We start from the raw sequence: 25,330 nt of genomic DNA, 5'->3' as shown, positions 1-25,330 counted from the left end.
ATTGCTTCCAACTGGGTGAAGTTTAGATTCCTTAGCTTAACTTCATAGAGAACCTTGTTGAAGGTTCTCCATAATCTAGCCCGAGCCTACCTTTCTGGCCTGTACAACCTTTCTGTTTTAGTTAAACACTGTTTTAGTTATTCACTGTCCAGCCTTTATACTTCATGCTTTGTTGTTCGCATGAATTGCTTTTTCTCCCATCTTTTTAATTAAATTTTACTGGTTAGACTCTGCTTCGTCCCATCTTTTTTTTTTTTTTTAATTTTTTTTTTAATGTTTTTATTTATTTTTGCAACAGAGAGAGACAGAGCATGAGCAGGGGAGGGGCAGAGAGAGAGGGAGACACAGAATCGGAAGCAGGCTCCAGGCTCTGAGCTGTCAGCACAGAGCCTGATGCGGGGCTCGAACCCACAGACCGTGAGATCATGACCTGAACCGAAGTTGGGCGCTTAACCGACTGAGCCACCCAGGCGCCCATGCTTCGTCCCATCTTAAAGTCTTGCCTCTCCTTCCCAGCCCTGGTTCTCTTCCTCCTGTGGGTGGGTGGATGAGTATTGCAGTATTGGCTTGTAAGCTTCACTAAGCAATTGTTTATTTTGTGATATTGCATCTGTCATCATCTCTGTTGTTATTTAAATCTTTTTAAAAACTTTATGAATTTGTCTTCATTAATAAGCTATATTATAAATGCTTTGGGCAAAGGGTCTCATACTTTTTTTTTATTTTCGAGGGTTTTAAAAAAAATGTTTATTTATTTTGAGAGAGCATGCAAGCAGGGGAGAGACAGAGAGAGACGGAGAGAGACAGAGACAGAGAGAGAGAGAGAGAGAGAGAGAGAGAGAGAGAGAGAGAGAGAGAGAGAGTCAGTCCCAGGTAAGCTCCATGCTCAGTGTGGAGCCCGATATGGGGCTGGATCTTATATCTGTGAGGTCATGACCTGAGCCGAAATCAAGAGTCGGATGCTCAACCAACTGAGCCACTAGACGCCCCTCAAGTTTTTATTTAAATTCCAGTTAACATATAGTGTAGTATTAATTTCAGGTGTCATGCCTTGTTTTGTGTGTTTTTTCTTCCCACAGCAACTCCCTTCTTCTTCACTGGTCATTCCTGCTTTAATTTCCTAATCTCTGGAAACTTTTTTCATTATTCTTACATACTTTTTACGTGATAACTTAATATTTTTGTTCCTTTTGTGACTTCTACATTTATATTGCTGTTTCTTTTTCCAGTTGTTTATTGCTATTTCTATGCTTAGTGTTTGTTTGTTTTCTTTAAGCAGGCTCTGTGCCCAGTGTGGGGCTTGAACTCATGACCCCTAGATCAAGAGTTGTTGCTCTACCAGTGGCGCCAGTCACATGCCCCTGCTTAATGTTTTTTGTTTTTTTTTTATGTTTGAAATTATAAAGCATTGAGTCTGGCAACTTGCATCTCTCGTTTAATCTAAATGGTTTTCTATCTTTCTTATTATTTCTTTCTTATATCTCCCATTATTAAAAAGTCTTTATATAAAATTTTAATGGCAGAATAATCATGCATTATATAGACTGTCTGTAATTAGCCTAACCATTCTCTCAAAATTGGACTTTTAGGTTATTCTCAGTTTTTGTTTTGCAATTATGAATAGGTTGCAATGAAAATCTTTTTATGTAAAAGTTTTTATGTATTTTAGATTATTTTCTTAGATTCCTGGAGATTAATTATTAGGTCAAAAGTTGTAAGCATTTTATATGTTCTTGGTATGTGAGCTGTAACATTTTGATTTGATTAGTTCTTTGCCAAAGGATAGTTTTAAAATACAAGCAGTATAAGTTCATGTAGTGGTAATCTGTGGTGTTAATTACAGTACTTAAGTAAGCAGTCTTAAAGCTTGGTATTAACATTTTATTAGCTTTTAACTTTTTCTCTCTGCCCTTCTTTTCCCCAGGTAACCACTCTTTATATTGCTTGCTATGAATTGTTATTTGTCTTGGGCAAGTGGGGAAATGAACAGTTGCGTTAGTTTAAGACAGTTAGTACTTGGACAGTTAGTACTTGGCTGTCATCTGAACTCTTAGAGTTAGAAGGAGTAAACCAAAAAATAGTAGATAAAATAGAAAACACTTTAGTTTCATTTTAGAATGGATTTGGGGTTCACTCTGCATGTCTCCACCTTCCTAATTCTAAATGATATGCTTAATTTAACATTAAGATTTCTCTTTTCACTTACTCTACTTGATAGTGGTTGTTTGGTGGATAGTACCAGCAGGTAACCTTGAAATTAATATGGATAATGCCCTCTTGTATCCTGTGGATCTCTGCACTTACATATGTTTTGTTATAGAAGATGTACTTGGATTCATTGTCTTCCTTTTGCTTTTTGTGCACCTCTATCTCTTGCTGTTCTATGCAGCTCTTTTTTTTTTTTTTTTTAAGATTTTGTTTTTAAGTAATCTCTACATCCAATATGGACTCAAACTTATAACGCTGAGATCAAGAGTCACATGCTCTACTGACTGAGCCAGCCAGGTGCCCCTGTTCTATGCAGCTCTTAAATGTTTAGTTTTATAACTCTTTGACATTCTATAATTGTCTCACCCAACCAAGTATGTTTTCCTCCCCTAGAAAGATTTTAAGTTTCTTTAGGACTTGGAACACAAATGTTTTTACCTTTACTGTATCCCTTTCTTGATCTTCTTGAAGGAATATTCTCTACTTTTGTATTCTTCCTCACTGCTCATTCCTTCTATAGTAATGGTCTGTTGTCTGATGATAAAAATTTGTCTTTTCCACTGCTTATGAAAAATGTAGATTTTGATTCTGGCTATGATGGAGCAGATTGTAGCAGACCAAAACTTCTGTTGAGAATAACTAGAAAAGCCTGATTAAAAAAAAAAATCTATATGAAGGCATTGATACGTTGCTAAAGCAGCCAGGACTTCAGACATTTGTGGTCTCTTGGCGAATGGAGAGTGTAACTTTAAGAGGTGGGAAGATAGCAAAGCTTTCTTCATGGGGCTGGGGATACAAAAATTGTAGTTCAAGGCTGACAGAGCAACAAGAACTTGAGAGGCCAAGATCCCAGAGAGAAGGGAAGTACATTTCCCCACTCCCTTTTCTCCCTCTACCTGCTTTTTTATCTTAAGGATTTGTTGATTCTTAAACTGTGGAGGGTAAAAAAAGGGCTAAGAACCTTCACAGAAAGCTACTGAAAAGCAAAGGATTCTTGTAGCAGTTCTTGAGTGGAGAGAAAATTTGAAGACCTTCCAAGGGAAGTAGTCCTGGTAAACACCCGGACTCTCAGTTGGACCTCTGAAGGGCTACAAAGCAGGGTAAGCTTTACAAGCTTTACAAAGACTGCAGCCAGCCTTGAATCAGCTCCTGTCCTGATTGTATTGTGAGGTGATCTGCCCTCATTCTAAATGCTTATGGAGAATATGATGAATCTTCTGTAGGAATGTAATATCATCCAGAGCTTCTACAGTTTTTCATACACAATGAAAGACATTCTAATAAAAATTACTGGGTAAACCAAGAAACCAGACCAGGAATTAAAGCAGACAGTATAGTAATAGATTCATGGTATCCCAGTCATCTGATAATTTATTCAGTGTCTCTAATTGAAGGATATTTAGGTTGTTTTCAGTTTTTAGTATTGTGAGGATCCACAGTGAACATTATTTAAAAAAAATTTTTTTTTAAATGTTTATTTTTGAGACAGAGAGAGACAGAGCATGGGCAGGGGAGGGGCAGAGAGAGAGGGAGATACAGAATCCAAAGCAGGCTCCAGGCTCCAAGCCATCAGCACAGAGCCCCACACAGGGCTCGAACTCGTCAACCTGAGATCATGACCTGAGACAAAGTCAGACGTTCAACCGACTGAGCCACCCAGGCGCCCCCACAGTGAACATTCTTATACGTAACATCTTTGTACACATCTGTGAGATATCTTTAAGATAAAGGATACCTTTGCTAACTCGTCTTTATCAAACTCTTTGATTTTTGCCAATCTGATAAAAAGAAGTGTTTTGTTTTAAAAGTTCTTGGTATCTTAAAATATGAGTGACATTGAACACATTTTAATATGTTTATAAGTCATCTGAATTTATTTTTAAATGTTTATTTATTTTGAGAGAGAGAAAGAGAGTACATGCAAGCAGGGGAGGGGCATGGAGGGAGAGAGGATTCTAAGCAGGCTCCGTGCTTCTTCCTTCAGGGGGTCAACCTCACAAACCACAAGACTATGTCCTGAGCTGAAATCAAGAGTTGGGTGCCAACCTCTGACTTTATTTTTACTATAAGCCACCTGTTCATGTTGTTTGCCTATTGTTTTATAGGGATTTTAGGCTTTTTAAAAAAAATTATTATTAAAGAAGTAATAAGGAATTGTGGATAAGAGCACAGATTCCGGAGCCAGATTGCTTGGGTTCAAGTCATAGCTCTTTCACTGATAGCAGCATAGCCTTGGGCAAATTAAATGCTCTATAAAATTGGGATAATAGTATGTCCCCTTTGGGTCATTATAATGATTAGATGAATTAATAAATACAAAGTGCTTAGAAATGAGCCTGGCATAATGTAAGTGTTACATAATTGCTGGCCATCATAATGGTGCTGCAGGTGGTGATAGAGATGGAAATTACCCAAAGAGAATTTTTTTTTTTTATTTGCCCAAGGATAAATAGCTAGTAAGTCTGAGTATTCAAATTAGGATCTAGGTCTTGGGACCTGAGTCCAAAGTTCTTGTTCTTTCTGATGTACTGATAAGAATTTGAATGTACAGGGGTGAAAACTCAAGCACAGCCAGGTACCAAGCAATGATTAACTTTGGATTTGGGAGTTGTTAGGGTTAACATCTTCCCAGTACAGTTGAGTGAGTTTCTTTTTCTAATTTTGTATTGAGTATGATTTGTCAGTGATGCTTCATTCCTGAGGTTTTGGTACAATTAGAAAAATGCCTGTCTTCTATTTTGTTTTGTTTGTTTGCCTTTATTAATAACCCAGTCACCCCACCCCAGAGAAAACCCTTTTCAGGAAGGACCTTCAAGGAAGTATAGCTGCTCCTCCAGTTCACATTAGACTGAATGCAATACTCTGTTTAGGTCACGAGCCACAGGGATGTGTCATTCTTAAAGCATCATATCCTTAGAGAGTTTCTCTTCCTGTTAAACGTAGTAGTAGTTGCAGGACAGGCATTAAGAAAGCATTACAACCATTGGATTCATTTACAAATACCAAGATATTCAGCACCTCAGTGACACCTGAAGTAGTTTCTAGCTTGTCTGTTCTGTGCAGTGAAGGAAAGGTGACTGGTTGTTTCTATGCTACGGAAACACTTGAAAATCCCTATAGAAGCTGGTAGAGGAATTGGGCTTGGGACTAACTTCTCTGGACTAAGGAGGGTAGTGGTGTTTTTAGTCTCCCACGTTATCAATATCATTCACCAAAATATTAGATTTGTTACCAAGGATGAGCCTACAATGCCACATTATAATCACACAGTCTGTAGTTTGCTTTAGAGTTCACTCTTGTATGTTCTTTGGGTTTGGACAAATATATAATGACATATATCCATCATTATAATATTGTACAGAGTATTTTTTTATTAATTTTTTTTAATGTTTTATGTTTTATTTATTTTTGAGAGAGACAGAGACAGAGTGGGAGCGGGGGAGGGGCAGAGAGAGAGGGAGACCCAGAATCTGAAGCAGGCTCCAGGCTCTGGACTGAGCATCAGCACAGAGCGCCATGGTGGTGTTTGAACTCACAAACTGTGAGATCATGACTTGAGCTAAAGTCAGACGCTTAACCAACTGAGCTACCCAGGTGCCCCTGTATAGTGTGTTTTTACTGGGGTAAGAGCACCCTGTGCTCTGCCACCTCATCCCTACCCCCCTCCATTCATGGCAAACCCTGGTCTTTTTTTTTTTTTTTTTTTTTTTTTTTTGTCTCCATAATTTTGTCTTTTCTAGAATGTCATGTGGTTAGAATCATTCAATATGTAGCTTTTTCAGAGTGGCTTCTTTCACTTAGTAATATGCATTTAAATTTCCTCCATGTCATTTCATATCTTTAATAGCTCATTTCTTTTTAACACTAAATAATATTCCATTTTCTGGATGTACCACAGTTTACTTATCCATTTACTTACTGAAGGATATCTTGGTTGTCTCCAAGTTTTAGTGATTATGAATAAAGCAGATAAAAATATCTTTGTGCAGGTTTTTGTGTGGACATAAGTTTTTAACTCCTTTGTGTAAATATCAAGGAGTACAATTGGTGGATCATATGGTAAGACTGTTTAGTTTTGTAAGAAACTGCCAGACTGTCTTCCAAAGTGGCTGTACCATTTTGCATTCTCACTAGCAGCGAATGAGTTCCTGTTGCTCCACATCCTCGCCAGGATTTGGTTTTCTCCATGTTTTGGATTTTGGCTATTCTAATAGGTGTGTAGTGGTATCTTGTTTTAATTCATAACTCCTTAATGACCTATGATATGGAGTATCTTTTTATGTGCTTATTTGCCATGTGTATATCCTTGGTGAGGTGTCTGTTAAGGTCTTTTACCCATTAAAAAAAAATCAGATTGTTTTCTTCTGAATTTAATAGTTCTTTGTATATTTTTAAAAAACTTATAATTTTTTTGAAATAATCTCTGCATCTAGCATGGGGCTTGAACTCACAACCCCAAGATCAAGAGTTGCATGCTCTACTGACTGAGCCAGCCAGGCACTCCTAATTCTTTGTATATTTTAGGTAATAGTCTTATGTTTATATCAGCTATGTCTGTTGCAAATATTTTGTCCAGTCTGTGGTTTATCTTCTCATTCTCTTGACATTGTCTTTTGCAGAGCAGACATTTTTAATTTTAATGATGTCTATGAATTATATTTTTGATACTATATATGAAAAGGCATCACCATACCAGGGTCATCTGGGTTTTCTCCAGTTGCTCTGCTCTAGTGGTAGTATTGCAGGTGTTTCAGCCATAATTTCATCTTTTGGAGTGGAGGAATCTGACTTATGACCCTAGAAAGGCAGAGGGAAATAAAGAGAAAAAAGTCCCACATCAGCAGACAGCAGCTCTTGTATTATAAGTGATTGTTTTTTTCTTTATTAAAAGGTGGGGAACCTGAAAGGTTAATAATGATTGATAAATGTCTTAGTATAATTAATAATGTTGATTTTATACATGTTTTCCAGTCAGCTTTAAGAGACATTGTAAAAGATTGTGATTTAAAAGGGGAGATTTTCATTTTTCTGGCCCTTTTCTGTTCCATTTCTCAATAGTTCAAGCAGATTGAAACACCACATTTCAAAAAGCTTCAAAGAAATTATTTAGATATTATAGCTACTCTTATGTAAGTTTAAAATCTAATAGCATTTTTACCATCATGTTAAACTTTAATAGAGTATTTCAGAATTTGGAGAAACCTATTGAGTAGTAAATTAAAATGAAATAAAAATATTGTTACTGAATCATTAACTTTACAAGTTATCTAGTGTGTTGCCACCCTTGTCTCTCAGGTAGAAATGAGATCTAAAGAGATTTTAATTTTAGTCCATGGTGTGTGTGTGTGTGTGTGTGTGTGTGTGTGTGTGTGTGTGTGTGTCTCAGGAAAGCCCAAGACCACCCAGTTATGATGATTCACCAGCAGTACTAATAGGACACTGCATATAGTTATGCTCATGGCTATGAATTATTATAGTGAAAGGATATAATTCAAAATCAGCAAAGGCACATAAGACAAAGTTCAGGGGAAACCAGATGAAAGCTTCCAGAGTCCACTTTCAGTTAAGTCACACAGGACATGCTTAATTTCCCTAGTAACAAGTTGTTACAACACATGTGAAATGTTGCCAACTAGGGAAGCTCATTAGAGTTTTTATTAGGGGCTGATGATGGGCACCCTCTGCCTAGCATGTGCCAAAATTACAGACTCCCAGCCTGAAAGAAGGTATTCACCATAACTGTATTGTTTCTATAAATAATTTAGGTGTAGTAAACCTGTACCTAATCAGTTGTGGGGGTGCAAACTCTACTGAAATCCAAGTTCCTAGGCCCCAGTCAGCCAAGGGCCAACCTTGTAAGTGGGCCTTTTGAGATAGGCAGTGAGGCCTGCTATGTTAATTCTTTTCTACATTGTGTGTATGTGTGCGTGTGTGTGTGCGTGTGTGTGTGTGTGTGCGACATTTAGTATATAGTGTACTTTTATTAAATGTTAGCTGTTTTTATTTATTATAGGGATTCTTCATTGATTACTCCTACTTCTATTAATTGTGATCTTCTGCATTCCTAGGAGGTAGGTTGGCCAGTATTTTGATCTTTATTTGATAGATGAAGAGACCAAGGCAAAGAGAAGCCTTGGCATTTCTAAATACTTTCACTTGATTGACCGAGCAGGTATTAGAATCTAATGTGGGGTTTTTTTTGCAAGTCCATAGGATAAAGATGGGATTTTTTTTGCCTTGTTGACATTTCTAGAGGGTATTAGTAAAATGGGAAATAGGATTAAATATTTAGTGTCATGTTGGACCAATTCACAGTTTTTTTGTATTTATGTAATTTGTGAATTTGGGGGCACAATGCCATTTAATGTAGCACAGTTCTGTTGGGGCAAAAAATGATCTTGACTATTTAGCATTTTGTATTGTTAAAGCATTAAACATCATTAATCTTTAAAAAAATTTTTTTTAATGTTTATTATTTTTGAGAGAGAGAGACAGAGCGTGAGTGGGGGAGGGGCAGAGAGGGAGACACAGAATCTGAAACAGGTTCCAGGCTCTGAGCTGTCAGCACAGAGTGCTACGTAATGCTCAAACTCACAAACCATGAGATCATGACCTGAGCCCAAGTCAGAGGCTTAACTGACTGAGCCACCACCCAGTTGCTCCTAAACATTATTAATCTTAATCTGATATTAAGCTAATCTATATTAGTACTGATTTTGGTGAATGTAAATTGGTACTTCACCTCTACCCTACCCATTACCTTTTACTCTCAAATAAGTCAAGGCCCAGATTTCAGTCAGTATGCTGAGTTCCACTTGGCCTTATATATAAACTTTGAGATTTCTATTAATAGGTGTCCGAAAGTTAATTTAACTTGCAATGTAATATACTTATCGAAGCAATTGAATAATTATATTTTTTTTCTTGTAAGTTGTAACTGCAAGTAAACCAGACCAAACCACAACTTCTTTCTCTCTCCAATACCAGAGACAATTTTGTAGTTAGTAGATTTTATTGCATTCCACTATACTGGCTGAAATAGTTTATAGTGTTTTCATTTTCATTACACTCATTTGATCCTCATAATGGCCGGTCATAATACTCTGATTTTACAGAAGAGGAAGTAGTTGAGATGAGTTCTCCAAAGCTCTGGAAACTTCTAAGTTGGGGATCAGGCTTTTAACTTTGTATTATTTACACTATGTGATGAAGATGGTAAGCTCTTTGGACATTTTGTTCTAAATGTTAGCAAGACCATTTTCAAGAAAACAAATTCTCCAACAGTAAATAAAAATTGTCATCATTTCCACCAGGCCACCACTAAAATATTTTTGGTCCCTTGTGTTAGATAGTAAGTTTATAAGCCTGAATAAGACTGTGTTCCTCATGTTGCTCCTCAAATGAAAATAAAGATTTGGAATTTTTAAAAGGAGACAGGAGAAGAATGGTACTTTGTACCAGAAGAAAATATGATAGAATTTGCTATTATATTTTGACCTGGGGAAGGTCTTTCCAGTTGTACAAAAATACTGAAGCCATAAAAGAAGTTTGATTAATATAACTACATAAAAATAACCACTATAAGCAAAGTCAAGGCAAATGATAGACTAGGAAAAGTATTGCTAGTTATGTGACATAAAGCTAATTTACCTTATAGAAAGAGAGCTTTTACAAATCAAGAAGAAAAAGTTAATATAAGGAGTAAAGAACATTTCATATCAAAGTAAATGCAAATTACTCAAACATGAAAAGTACTCAATTTCACTCATAAAATATGTATATAAGATACAGAATTTCGCCTATTAGATTGGCAAAACTAAAATGTTTCAGCACTTGTTGTGTTGGAAAAGATATGAGGAAATGGCATTCTTATGCATTGCTGGTGGGACTTAAATCAGTATAGGCTACCGGAAGGAAGGAAGACTTGGTATTGTCTGTCAGAATTACAAAAACACGTAGGTACATATTCTTTGACACAGTAACTGTAATTCCAACACTTGGACCTATGAATATACTTGCAAAATGATATGCATGCAAGATCATTCATTATAGCATTGTTTGATAACCTTTGGAGATTTAACACCCCCCCCCCCCCCACCTTGATATCTGTATTTTGGTCCTTCTCTTTATTCTAGGTATTACTTTGTCTTCTCTCTCTTTTTTTTCTTAACCTGTTTTACTAGAGCTTGGTTTATGGGTCATTTCATAGTTTCACCTAAAAGATGCAACCAGCCGGTTGTCTGTTTTAATCAGCAGAAATCTACTCTGGCAAATTTAAGCAGAAAAAGAATTTATTGAAAAAGAATATTGGGTAATCCCGAATAACCAGCCAAGTAGCCAGAAAACTTGGCTTGGAAAATAGCAGCTAGGATCCAAGAGCAAAGTCTGTATAATATGAATTCCTTGGAAGTTCTTTGTGACCTAGTGAATTTTTAATTGTTCCTTGTTTGCTTTAAGGAATATATATTCTATTCATTGAGTGCACACATATATATAAATATATTAGGATAAAGTTTGTTAATTTTTTTGTTCAGTTTTTCTACATTTTTACTTCCTTTTTGACTGCCTGATGTGTTTTTAGTTGTGGTGTGTTAAAATTTCTTACCATTATTTTGGATTTATTAATTCCTCCTTATAATGTTATTAGTTTTTTTGCTGTGGTATATGTTCATACAAGTTCGTGATTATTATATCTTCTTTGTTGGGTTGCCTTTATTTATTTATTTATTTATTTATTTATTTATTTATTTATTTTATTTTTATTTTTTTATATGAAATTTATTGACAAATTGGTTTCCATACAACACCCAGTGCTCATCTCAAAAGGTGCCCTCCTCAATACCCATCACCCACTTAGCCTCTACTACAAAGCTGTCATCATCAAGACAGCATGGTATTGGCACAAAAACAGACACATAGACCAATGGAATAGAATAGAAACCCCAGAACTAGACCCACAAACGTATGGCCAACTCATCTTTGACAAAGCAGGAAAGAACATCCAATGGAAAAAAGACAGCCTCTTTAACAAATGGTGCTGGAAGAACTGGACAGCAACATGCAGAAGGTTGAAACTAGACCACTTTCTCACACCATTCACAAAAATAAACTCAAAATGGATAAAGGACCTAAATGTGAGACAGGAAACCATCAAAACCTTAGAGGAGAAAGCAGGAAAAGACCTCTCTGACCTCAGCCGTAGCAATCTCTTACTCGACGCATCCCCAAGGGCAAGGGAATTAAAAGCAAAAGTGAATTACTGGGACCTTATGAAGATAAAAAGCTTCTGCACAGCAAAGGAAACAACCAACAAAACTAAAAGGCAACCAACGGAATGGGTTGCCTTTTTAATCATTATTTGATTTCCCTCTTTATTCCTATTAATAGTTTTCTGTTGGTTTTGCCATTTACTAGTTTTGTGGCCTTAGACAAGTCATTAACCTCTCATTTTCCTTCTTGTAAAATGGGTATAATACCTGCCTTACAAAGTTTCTGTGAAGATTCACTGAGAAAATATATATGAAGTATTTTACATGTGATAGGTTCTCCATAAATGGATTCAAAGTACTGTATTGCCTTAAGGGTTTTCTTTTACCTCTCTGCTTCTCCTTCTCTATTAAAGCATCAGATTTTAAATACTGTTTGCCTATAATTAGAAATGTGCTTAAGGGATATGATGAAAATAGTCATCAGGACTTTTTTTAAGTGAGTGAAGGTGGTGGAATGTTTGCCTCCTACACGCAAAGTCTAACAGTTCTCTAGTACTTGTAGGCCTTTAAGTTACTGTTCCCTGCTTCTGCATTAGATCCAGTGTTTCTATCTTCCATATTTCTTAGGTATGCTAGAGTCTTTCAGAATAGTTGAGACAACTGAAAAAGGATAAAAGTCAATTTTTTTGAGGAGCCTACTTGTCTACAACAAATATTTATCAACCTTAGTGGGATATAGAGTTCTTAGAAAGTCTTAAAATTAATACTGTATTTTGACCACTACATATACATAGAGTTATATAGAAATGTCACATTTAAGGAGTGTAAATGTGGACTTTTCCGCTCCTTTTTGTTAGCATTTAGAACTTATTTATTTATTTATTTTGAGAGAGAAAGCGCGTGTGAGTGAGCGCACATGTTAGCGGGGGAGGGGCAGAGACAAGGGAGAAGGAGAATTTTTTTTTTTTTAATATAATTTATTGTCAAGTTGGCTAACATACAGTGTGTACAGTGTCCTCTTGGTTTTGGGGGTAGATTCCTGTGATTCATCGCTTATATACAACACCCAGTGCTCATCCCAACAAGTGCCCTTCTCAGTGCCAATCACCCATTTTCCAGAGGGAGAATCTTAAGCAGGCTCCATGCCCAGCATGGCGCCTGATGCAGGGCTTGATCTCATAACTCTGAGATCATGACCTGAGCCAAAATCAAGACTCGGATGCTTAACCAAATGAGCAACCCAGGTGCCCCTAGAACTATCTTTTATTCCTATTCTTAATTCGGATTTTTATCATCTATTTATATTACCCGTGTGTACTGTATGTCTCCTGTGGTCCTGGATAGCTTGGACTTAAAAATATAGAGAGATGAGGGTAGAAAACAGAATTTCAGCTAAGAAAACAGTGTAGAAAGTTTAAAAATATATGGCATGGATCTATTGTAACTAAACAGTCAAGGGTTAAGAGATCCAATGCTGGAGAAAGATGAAGTTGTGATCTGCCTTTGGAGGGCCTTGAATGACAGATCGAAGAGTTTTGACTTTCTTCTATAGGCCAATAAAAACCACAAAGGCTTTAAGGGTAAAAAAATCAGGTTATATACTGAAAATATTTACAGGTTGGATACAGGAAAATACTCTGCTGGCAATGGCAATGTTGAAAAAGAAATTGAAAGATACAGTGTTATGAATAAAACTTCAGCTCATTTAAAATGTTACTTAGTAACATTGAACTAAGACCTTTAAGTATAGTTTTTCCTTGAGGTCCTTTAACATGTTATTTTACCAGGCCCTTCCAGACCATTCTATATAAAATAATCTTTTTCTTTCATCCTACATTTATTTTCCTCCATAACAGTACCACCAGTGGTATTATGTACACACTTGTTTGTTTACTGTCTGTAAGATCCTAAACTCCACAAGAGCAAGGGCTTTATGTGTTCAGTGCTTCTGAACTGGTGCTTAGAACTCTGCCTCATTTATACCCTTTAATAAATATTTGTTAACGAATGAATGACTATTCAAATTAAGATGACTACAATTTTTCATGTGGTTTATAATGTGAGGACAGCAGTAGGACAAGGTTTGGGGTTCTTTCCTAGAAACTTCTGTTAAAAAGTGTTTCTTTTCCCTTTTCTCCAGAGTTTATATTCAGAGCACCAATCAAATTAAGCAAGCCTGGGGAACTTCGTGAGGAATATGAAAGCCTGAGAAAGGTATAGTACACACATTATCATATCACTCATATTCTTAAAGTAAATTGAAATAATGACATTAAAGAATGCTTAGTGGGTTTTTAATTTACAATGCAGAGCCTTTCTCTGTATTACCTTATACCGTAGCTATAATAGAAGTAGAGTAAACCTTAACTAAGAACCTCTTTTTAGCTATCCTTTCAAAGATGAAAATGTAGCTCACCAAGCCTATCTTACACCTGCAACAGGGGGGTATTCTTGGCATTTAAATGTTGGTTAAAAGTTAACATTTAAGCTTTAATAATAATAGCTTGTATTATTTTTCCTTATCTTGCAAAGTTCCTCTAATTATGTGTAATTGGTGTTATCTTTTGTTGCTTTTACTCTGTTATGTACTCCAGAAGAACTGTAACTTAGGCCATTCAGAGGGTAGTGAAATAATTTCCTAGGTGGAGAATGTTTACCACTGGGAAAGCTTTTAGCGATGTTCACATCATCTTATTTTATTTTTTCTTTTCTTTTTTTTTTTTTTTTAATTTTTTTTCAACGTTTTTTATTTATTTTTGGGACAGAGAGAGACAGAGCATGAACGGGGGAGGGGCAGAGAGAGAGGGAGACACAGAATCGGAAACAGGCTCCAGGCTCTGAGCCATCAGCCCAGAGCCCGATGCGGGGCTCGAACTCACGGACCGCGAGATCGTGACCTGGCTGAGGTCGGACGCTTAACCGACTGCGCCACCCAGGCGCCCCAACACATCATCTTATTTTAGATGTTCTCAAGCTAATTGTCTGGGAATCACTTAGAGAATTAAGATGTCAAAAAGGCTGGTAATAAGAATGTTACAAGATTTGTATCATCCTTCCCCAGCCCTTTCCCTATACCACCATACCTTACACACCTCCATAAATGATTCTACATGTGGATATTTAATGTTTTGTAAAGGTAAATAATCCACCTAATCTGAATCAGACATCATCATAAAACAGGTGAGACAATAACATTATTGTGGCATTTTATATTGAATGGAAAAATCAGTATTTAAGGAGGTCACATGAAGGAGAAAATAGAGAACTCTGCTTAATTATTATACATTTTTTGACTTTCTCTTTTAAGTGAGAGTGTCAAATGTTGACTTGGGTCCTCATGCTCCCTTTTATTTTATTTTATTTTATTTTATTTTTATTTATTTTTAAATCATGACCTAGTAACTTTTTTTTTTTAATTTTTGTAAGTGTTCTTTAAAATTTACCTTTAAAAAAATTTTTTTTTCAACGTTTATTTATTTTTGGGACAGAGAGAGACAGAGCATGAACGGGGGAGGGGCAGAGAGAGAGGGAGACACAGAGTCGGAAACAGGCTCCAGGCTCTGAGCCATCAGCCCAGAGCCCGACGTGGGGCTTGAACTCACGGACCGCGAGATCATGACCTGGCTGAAGTCGGACGCTTAACCGACTGCGCCACCCAGGCGCCCCTAAAATTTACCTTTAGAAAGAGAGAGACAGAGCGTGAACAGGGGAGGGGCAGAGAGAGAGGAAGACATAGAATATGAAGCAGGCTCCAGACTCTGAGCTGTCAGCACAGAGCCCATCACTGGGCTCGAACTCACAGACTACAAGATCATTACCTGAGCCAAACTCAGATGCTTGACCCACTGAGCCACCCAGGCACCCCCTCATGCTTCTTTTTTTTTTTTTTTTTTTTTATTAATTAATTAATTATTTATTTTTTAATGTTTATTTATTTTTGAGAGAGAGCGAGTGAGCGAGGGGTAGAGGGAGAGGGAGACAGAGGAGCTGAAGCAGGCTCTGTACTGACAGCAGAGAGCCTGATGCGGGGCTTGAACTCACAAACTGTGAGATCATGACCTGAGTTGAAGTCAGATGCTCAACTGATTGAGCCACCCAGGCGCCCCCCTCATGCTTCTTTTATATTAGTATTATGAGGGCACTTTGGTTTCTGCCTTTTTTTTTTTTTTTTAAATTTACGTCCAAGTTAGGATATAGTGCAACAATGATTTCAGGAGTAGATTCCTTAATGTCCCTTACCCATTTAGCCCATCCTGCCTCCCACAACCCCTCCAGCCACCCTCTGTTGGTTGTCTGTATTTAAGAGTCTGTTGTGTTTTGTCCCCCTCCCTGTTTTTATATTAGTTTTGCTTTCCTTCCCTTATGTTCATCTGTTTTGTATCTTAAATTCCTCATATAAGTGAAGTCATATGATATTTGTCTTTCTCTGATTGACTAATTTCACGTAGCATAATACCCTCTAGTTGCATCCATGTGGTTAGTTGCAAATGGCAAGATTTCATTCTTTTTGATTTTCGAGTAATACTCCATTGTATGTGTGTGTGTATATATACATATATACACATATATATACATATGTATATATATATACATATATATATATATATATATATATGTATATATACACACAAACACACATACATACACCATATCACCTTTATCACTCATCCATCGATGGACATTTGGGCTCTTTCCATACTTTGACTATTGTTGATAGCACTGCTGTAAACATTGGGGTGCATGTGCCCCTCCGAAACAGCCTGCCTGTATCCCTTGGATAACTACCTACTAGTGCAATTGCTGGGTCGTAGGATAGTTCTATTTTTAATTTTTTGAGGAACCTCCATACTGTTTTCCAGAGTGGCTGCACCAGTTTGCATTCCCACCAGCAGCGCAAAAGAGATCCTCTTTCTCCGCATTCTCGCCAACATCTGTTGTTGCCTGAGTTGTTAATGTTAGCCACTCTGACAGGTGTGAGGTGGTATCTCATTGTGGTTTTGATTTGTATTTCCCTGATGATGAGTGATGTTGAGTATTTTTTCATGTGTCAGTTGGCCATCTGGATATCTTCTTTGGAGAAGTGTCTATGTCTTTTGCCCATTTCTTCACGGGATTATTTGTTTTTTGGGCATTCAGTTTGAGAAGTTCTTTATAGATTTTGGATACTAACCCTTTATCTGATATGTCGTTTGCAAATAACTTCTCCCATTGCATTGGTTTCCTTTTAGTTTTGCTGATTGTGTCCTTCGCTGTGCAGAAGCTTTTTATTTTGATGAGGTCGCAATAGTTCATTTTTGCTTTTATTTCCCTTGCCTTCAGAGACGTGTTGAGTAAGAAGTTGCTGTGGCTGAAGTCAAAGAGGTTTTTGCCTGCTTTCTCGTCTAGGATTTTGATGGCTTCCTGTCTTACATTTAGGTCTTTCATCCATTTTGAGTTTATTTTTGTGTATGGTGTAAGAAAGTGGTCCAGGCTCATTCCTCTGCATGTCGCTGTCCAGTTTTCCCAGCACCTCTTGCTGCAGAGACAGTCTTTATTACACTGGATATTCTTTCCTGCTTTGTCAAAGATTAGTTGGCCATATGTTTGTGGGTCCATTTCTGGGTTCTTTATTCTCTTCCATTGATCTGAGTGTCTGTTTTTGTGCCAGTATCATACTGTCTTGCTGATTATAGCTTTGTAGTACAGCTTGAAGTCTGGGATTGTGATGCCTCCAGCTTTGGTTTTCTTTTTCAAGATTGCTTTGGCTATTTGGGGTCTTTTCTGATTCCATACAAATTTTAGGATTGTTTGTTCTAGCTCTGTGAAGAATGCTGGTATTATTTTGATAGGGATTGCCACTTGGGTTTCTGTTTTTAAATCACTTACACAGTTTTTTTCTACTTAAGAAGAAATTATTTTTAGCGACCACATCAAAAGAACCACAGATTCTTTTTAAATAAAATTCCAGAATCTGCAGATACTTAATTCTGATATACTTTTTTTACAAAGAATATGGAAAATTTAAACCTATCAGCTTGAAGATAAAAAGAAAACAAGGATTGGAGGTAGAAAAAGAAGGTTAAACAATGCATAGTAAGAGCTGAGGTTTTTAATAAGCTTTGGGAGAGAGAAGGAAACCTTGGGGAACTATGCTTTTATTCTTATTAGGAAGGAGGGACAGAAAAGCAGTTTTAAAAGGGATTGATGGCAGAATGTTTTTAAGTGAAGCTAGGGCAGTGTCACCCTATATAAACTGGATTGGGCTTGAAAAACGCTCACCTATGTCTTTTGGGTTAAATAAATGACATATAAAGCTCCCTCCACCCACCTGCAAGTACCCAAGTTATCTGGCATCCATTGTACAACCTGGAAAATGCAAATTCAAGTCATAAAATCAAATGGCACGAGTATGGCATATCCGTACAGTAGACTAATATTCAGCAATAAAATGGAACGTGCTACCAGTTGGATGAACCTCAGAAAGATGGTAAGTGGGAAGAGCCAGATATAACGGATGCACATCGTTGTATGATTCCATTTTCAAAAAATGTCCAGGATAGGCAAATATATGGAGACAGACAGTAGATAAATGGTTTGTTGGAGGAGGGGATGGGAATGGGGAGTAAGAATAAATGGGCCTGTGTGATTTAATTGCAGTGGTGAAGATTTTTACAATTGATTATGGTGTGTTCCACAAGTTGGTAAATTTACTGAAACTCACTGAAATTATACACTTGAAGTGGATAAATTATGTAACATGTAAAATATGCCTTAATAAAGTTGTAAAGGAGAATTAAAAGGCGCTAGACATCTGGATGGAGAATTTGATAGAGAAAAAGGTGTCTCTTAGAGTGCATATTTTATTTTCTAAAAGAAAACAAAGTAAATATATAATTATTTGGATGTATATCTAGAGAAGGAAGATCCTTAAAAGTTTCCACTCAGCAAGGGATGGTAAGTGGAAATTCGTTCTACACAACTCATCATTACTATTTGATGCATAACATGCTACTGATATACTTTTTATTTGGTATATTTTATTTTGTTTAAGGGATAGTAAAAAATTTTATAAGGGCTTTGAAAAGTTAATAAGAAATTTTATTCTTGGGGTGCCTGGGTGGCTCAGTCGGTTGAGCGTCTGACTTCAGCTCAGGTCATGATCTCACGGTCCATGAGTTCAAGCCCCGCGTTGGGCTCTGTGCTGACAGCTCAGAGCCTGGAGCCTGCTTGGGATTTTGTGTCTCCCTCTCTCTGCCCCTCCCCTACTCATGCTCTGTCTCTCTCTGTCTCAAAAATAAATAAAAACATTAAAAAAAATTTTTTAAAGAAATTTTATTCTTCTAATTCTAGTTCTTTTAGAAGATACTTATTACTTAGTAATCATAGATTATCTTACCTATGGGGGGAGTATTATGCTTAAGGTTACTCTGAGTTTCTAAATTTTATGATTCTGTGAGTGGATTTATATTTCCAAATATGTTTAAAACTTTCTTCCTGCCATGTATCATATATAATTTTGGGGTTTTTTTTGAAAAGAAAAATAATGTAGAAATATGCAGAGCAAAATGTGAAAATTCCTCTTTTCCTTATTTTTCATTATCCTCCCCATAGTTAACTTTGATAACTAGTAACAACTAGTAACATCAGTTTAGGTCCTTTATATACTTTCACACACACACACACACACACACACACACACACACACACACACTTTAGTCTTTTTCAGTATAAATGAGCTCATGTTATATAGTCATTTACTCATCAGATATTTTTTGTGTTCCTACTGTGTGCCAAGCACTGGAGATATGGTGCTGCAGACACCTGAGGTCCTTGCCCAGGGAGATTCCATTCTAGTGCCAAAGACAGTAAATTAGCAAACAAATACTTAATATATATTACTAAAGTAGGATCAGAAGAGTTACTGGGAGGTAGAGAGGAAACTTGAGGAGACACAAAAAAAAAACTGTTTTAGATAATCAGGAAGGTCTGTCAGAGAGGCAACATTGGAGTTGTTACGTGGGTTAAGTGAGGTAGCAAGCCAAGTAAAAGTATGAGGAAAGAGTATTCTAGGCAGAGGAGCAGCAAATGCAAAGTCCCTGAAATAGAAACAAGTTTGGCTTGTTCAAGGAACAGTGTGGCGGGAGTTGAGTGTGCAAGTGGTGGGTGAAAGGGTGGTATAGGGATTTGGTAGGAGATGAATTGGAAGAAATAGAAGGGCCAGATCAAAGAAGGCCTAGTTGACCTGGTAAAGAACCTAAATTTACTTTAAGTGTGATGTGAAGCCAGTAATGTGATCTGATTTATACTTTTAAAAGGTCTCTGGTTGCTGTGTAGGGAATAAACTATAATGGGCCTAGAAGTTAGGAATTGTATTTACTGTAAATAGTAGAGACCCAAAAATAATGACCAAACAAATGAGGAGTTTTATTTTTCTCTAGTAACCGAAACCAGATGTATGCAGCCTAGGGCTGATATAGCAGCTATGTGACATCAGGAAGTCAGGTTCCTTTTGTCTTTCTGTTTAGACATCTTCAAGTGTGCTTGTCTCCTTGTGTGAGATGGCTGATCCTTCTCTAGAATCACATGTAGACAGAAGTCAGAGGCAGAAAGGCACATATCAGCTGATTTTTTTTTTTAAGGGTTTTCTCCAAAGCTCATTCAGTGACTTCACTTGTGCTTTATGGTCCAGTGTCATAGACACTCTCTAGCTGTCAGGGAGGCTAGGAAGTACAGGGGTTTAGCTAGGTGCATTAACCTCCCAAGTAAAATATGGGTTCTCTTGGTAAGGAAAGAAAGAATGGATATTGGGTAGGTAGCTAGCAGTCTGTGACTTATGGGACAAGAATGAAAATAAGACCAATTAAGGCACTTTTGGGTTTAAGCAGCCTTGGGGTTTTGCTGGAAGTATGACAGAAGGAGAGATGCAATGAACTGGCAAGTGTATACAAGGAAGTTGTTACAGTTTTGGACCATGGTTTTTGAAGTTATTTAAAGGAGGGAATTGAGAAGGTGATGGACATTATGGACAGTGAAAGAATGGTAGGGTCAGTGGGCTAGAAGTTTTGATGGTGGTAGAGAACTGTAAAAGTAGGGTCACTAGCAAGTGACTGCAAGTCATGTTAGAAAGCTAGAAAGTGTTGGTCTAAATGTGAGAAGCTTAAAAGTGAGACTGGGAGGTGGGTTAGTTATTGGACAGGTTGAGATTTAGAATATGATCAGGGAGTAGATAACTGAAGTACGATGGAAAAAAAAAAGACTTATTTAGGAGGAGGTACAGGAACTGAGAGAGTATACTGATGTTGAAATCTTCAGGAATCATCATTGAAGTAGTTGGAGAGAAACGTAGGTGCTGAGTTTTTCTGTGAATAAGGGGAATTGCCAGAGAGATAGGTAGATGACTACCACAAAGAGGGGTTATAGTAAACACTTCAAAGAAGCTAGGATTTTTGAGGAATAATTGATCTATTCTGTAACTTCCTCTTTCTTTCACTAACAATATGTGTTTTTTTTTTTTTTTTGTGGGAGGTAAGGCTTTCATATAGATACTTTTTCATCCTGAAAGATATTTCATAATATGGATGAGGCATAATTCACTTAACTATTCCATTATCATTAGTCATTTAAATTCTTCCCAATTTCTCCCAGTTTTAAAGAGATGCTGCACTGAATACACATGAACATGTGCAAGCAAACACTTCCTTTAGGTTAGATTCCTGGAAATGAAAGTTCAGGGTCAAATGGTATGAACACTTTGTATTTTGGTAGATATTAGCAAATTGCCTTTTAGAAAGACTTTTTCAACTTACTCTTTCACCAACAGTAAAAGGGAGGCCCCTTTTCTTTAAATCCTTGCCAAGTTTTTATTACTTTTAATACTTTGCTAATCTGTTAGATAAAAATATCTCATTGTTTTACTTTGCGTTTACCTGATTACTAGCTAGAAAAAATGTACAGAAAACATATAAATGACCAGTGAGCCTAAGATGCTTCCTCTAGCTAGTAATTTATATGTTTTCTGTACATTGTTTGTTCACAACCTTTGAATGTGAAAACCAGTTCCATCTTTTAGCATTTGTAAACTTGACTACTAAAGGATGCTTTTTCCCCCTGTGCCTTTGTAGATGTATTCTATTGAAAAAGTTTCGAACTTCTTTTTCTCCCTGACATTTTATGGGGTTTTTAACTGGAAGGAGAAAATTAGCATGTGCTCAGTCTCCTATCTTGTTACATTGCCCGAGGAAATAATTTTGTTGTATTCATTTTAGAATATATATATATGTATATATTATTTTTTTATTTCAACAGACATTTACTGTAGACAAGACTATAACAATATTATGTAAAATAAGAATATTGTTATAGTCTTGTCTGCAGTAAATGTCTGTTGAAATAAAATAATTTTAGCAAGAAATTATTTCAATATGGATATCTTTTTATGTTTCTATGCTATATGAGACTATTAGTCATTTTTGTCTTTTAAAATAATTGATTCATCTCTGTAAGTTCTATTTATTGGTTGGATTAAGCTTTTTATTTACACCATTATTTCTTCTGCTTACAGTTTGTTTGATGCTTAATTTTGACCACCAGGTTAAATAGTTGCTTTATGTTAGAGTTAAGAAACATAATCCACATGCTCTTGTTTGACTTCTTTCAATCAGTTGGACTCTGAAAGGTCGTAAGTAGGAGAAAAAAACAGCCTCTGCTTCTAGACTGCTTATCTCCCTGGTTCCTGTAGTGGGAAAGATGAACTGCTTTCGGTAATTCTGTGGATCACATGAGTGGTATAGGCTTTCTCTGAATTGGTTTACTGACCTATCCATTTTCTTTTTACTCTCTCCCTACTGGCTCATTTTTGAGGAGTATTTTCTCCCCATTGCTGGCTGAATTATTCAAGTAGTAAGCATGCAGTTCTTAGTCCTTAGCCAGAGCACAGTGTAATCAGATATGGTCAATGGGTTACTGAAGTGAATAATGTCTCTATGAGGCAGACACTAACTTTTGTGATGGAATGTTTTGAAGGTAAGTAAACTTTTAGGACCTCATTGTTTTTGAAATTATAAATCTTTAAAGTCTCTTTTATTATCTTTATGCCATGAACTTAAAATATAATGCACTTTATTTAAACTTGAACATTTCACTTAAATCTATTTGGCTATGCAATGCATCATGAACCAAATGTTGAGCTGGCCTTACCCACTCCTCCCTTTAAAAAAATTTACTTATTTTAAAAGGAGCTTATTTACCTAGAAAGTTTAAAATATGTTCTGTCACAGAAGCAGCAGACTATTTGTTTAAATTTTTTTTTTCCTATTAGATTGTAAAATCTTTCCTGATGGATCTGTTCATTTAGTCTCTTCAACTCTCTACTGCATGTAAGATACAGTCATCCCTACTTATCCATGGGTGTATGTTCTATGACCACCCCCCCCCCCAGTAGATGCCTGAAACTGTGGAGAGTTCCAAATGCTGTATATACTGTGGTTTTTCCTGCACATACATACCTATGATAAAGCTTAATTTCTAAATTAGGTACAGTAAGAGAGTAACAATGCTAACTAATAATAAGATAGAGTAATTATAACAATATACTCTAATAAAAGTTATGTGAATGTGGTCTCTTAAAATACCTCATTGTACTGTACTCGCTCTTCTTATGATAATGTGAGATGGTAAAATAAATACCTATGTGAATGAGATGAGGTGAGGCGAGTGATGTAGACATTGTGATGTAGTGCTAGGCTACTGTTGACCTGATGATGTGTCTAGAGGAGGATCATTTGCTTCCAGACTGTAGTTGAGTGACACTGAAGAAAGCGAAATCATGGATGGGAAGGGAGTGGAGACAGTTTAGTGTAGTATCTTGCATATAGGTATTCACTGAATGCTGATTGAATGGTTGATCGTCTAGTTTCAAAGCTCCTCCTTTTAAAATAAATGACTGGTGTAAGGATGTATAGCTGGCTCACAATAAAGCTAGATATATTTTAAGATTTCTAGAGTTCTTTTTGCTACAATGTTTGTTATTTTTGTTTCTTATTCCTCTGTAATGTTATCATGTTATCTTGGAGGAAGTGCCTGCTTTTTGGCAGGTGCTGATGTGCCTGTTTCTAGAACCAGAAAATAGACACAGAATCGCATAGTACATTTTTAAGAGAAAGTAAGCTATATGGTAAGTTATAATTTTGACTGCCTGAGGGAAAAACAGCTGTTGCTGAAAATCTAAAAATATTAAACCTGGTTGTTTTCTTCTTTTGCTATTTACAACTATTCAGACAAGGGGGAACAGCTTTATCAAGTATATAGTGGCTTTTCAAAGAAAATAACATTTGGGGTGGAGTGCCTGGGTGGCTCAGTCAGTTAAGTGTCGGACTTTAGCTCAGGTCATGATCTCATGGTTTGTGGATTCGAGCCCCAGGTCAGGCTCTGCACTGACAACTCAGAGCCTGGAGCTTGCTTCGGATTCTGTGTCTCCCTCTCTCTCTCTGCCCCTCCTCTGCTCACCCTCTGTCTCTCTCTCTCTCTCTCTCTCTCAAACGTAAATAAACATTAAAAAAATTAAAAAGATATCACATTTGGGAAATTCAAAGCCTGATCAAATGTAATTATAATAGAAGGTTATTCCAAGTTATTTCTGCATTGTGCTATCTTTCCTTGTCTCTGATTTATGAGAGGAGAGGATCAGTAGTTATAAGATTATTGTATTAATATAGTACCTTTTATGGTTTAGAGAACAGTTTAAATAAAATCATTTCAATGCTACTCGTGAAAGCCAAACTAGGGAATTTTTTTAGAGCAGTTGCAACTCTTTTTACAAAACGATTTTATTTTGTGGAAATATGTGATTAGTGAAGGTTTTAAAAAATTAAATTTTTTCCTGCTTATAAAAGTAAGCAGAATTCTAAAAAGGAAAAAAAAAGTTCAGATAATGAAAAGATTTAAAGAAGAAAGGAAAATTACCAGTAATCTTGTCATCTAATAGCCAAATTTAAATGTTTATCATAAATTTAAGCTTAAGATTTTTTACAGAATAAAGAATCACACTATACAAACCATTTTTACTGATTTTTTAATTAAACATATGTGAAATTTCCATGTCAATAAATTTAGATCCATGCCAAAATTTATAATGATTATATAGAATAACAGAAAATATCATTGTAATATATCACATGTATGCCAATATTTTCCTTAAAAGCCAAAAACATTCAAGAATGAAAAATAACTTCTAAAAATATAGTATTTCAAAAAGATTCCACAAGAAAATTTTTAAAATTTCTCCTCTCTAGCCAAATTTGTGTGAAAATTCACAAGTAATCTGCTTTCAGTGGAATTGCAAGGTTGGTTATATTTTTCCGGATTCAAATGAGAGTTAAAGTCTCATGCTTCTTACATCCGAGACTGAAGTTTTTTGTTTATTTATCTTAAACTTAAAAAAAATGCAGGTGTTCTTCAAATCACAATACAGGTGTGATGTCGATATTTTACTCTATTATAATGAGAAAGAGCCACTGTCTGAGTTCAAATCCTGGCTCTGTAAAATAAACACCATAGCACCTGGCTTATAGAGTCATAAGATAACATAAATACAACCCTTAGCAGAGGGCCAGGCACTTTATAAATCAAACCTTCTCAAGGATGGTCTTCAGACCTACTCAGTAATTATTTATAAATTCCAGATACCATTTTTCTTTTCTTTCTAAGAGGAATGCAGTCATCTTCCTTCACTATTGTGAAATAGTGCCTGGCACATAGTAATCCATATATAAGAATTATTATTATTCTCTAAAATTTGGAATCCTGAAGAACCTAGCACAAAATAAATTCCTCCATTGCTGCCATTTGTTTGTTCATTTGAGTAAGAAATGGCTGACCTTCAAAAAGTCATAGCTGGAAGTTGGAAAGTTAGTGGTGTGAACCAAAGGATTCTCCAT

General features: G+C 36.3%; 1 protein-coding gene and 1 long non-coding RNA gene across 5 annotated transcripts in view; one reads left to right on the top strand and one right to left on the bottom strand.

Annotated features, from left to right (window-relative positions):
* The window catches only part of LOC109491963, a 42,603-nt gene extending 19,504 nt beyond the window's left edge, over positions 1 to 23,099 (bottom strand). The window contains exons 1-2 of the long non-coding RNA XR_002145634.2: positions 23,027 to 23,099; positions 6,902 to 7,005 (exon numbers count right to left, since the gene is read on the bottom strand). This is a non-coding gene — a long non-coding RNA (uncharacterized LOC109491963). The remainder of the gene's footprint in view (positions 1 to 6,901; positions 7,006 to 23,026) is intronic.
* Positions 1 to 25,330, top strand: part of RNF169 (ring finger protein 169) — a 108,267-nt gene that overhangs the window by 20,520 nt on the left and 62,417 nt on the right. For all 4 annotated transcript variants that reach the window (XM_023239437.2, XR_002736219.2, XR_002736220.2 and 1 more), the window contains exon 2: positions 13,558 to 13,631. In XM_023239437.2, the coding sequence (XP_023095205.2) occupies positions 13,558 to 13,631 (74 nt within the window). The remainder of the gene's footprint in view (positions 1 to 13,557; positions 13,632 to 25,330) is intronic.

This window comes from Felis catus, chromosome D1, assembly GCF_018350175.1.
Source record: "Felis catus isolate Fca126 chromosome D1, F.catus_Fca126_mat1.0, whole genome shotgun sequence".
NCBI classification, from domain to species: Eukaryota; Metazoa; Chordata; class Mammalia; order Carnivora; family Felidae; genus Felis; species Felis catus.
Note: the sequence above shows the minus strand (reverse complement) of the source record. Positions and strands in the feature narration are given on the sequence as shown.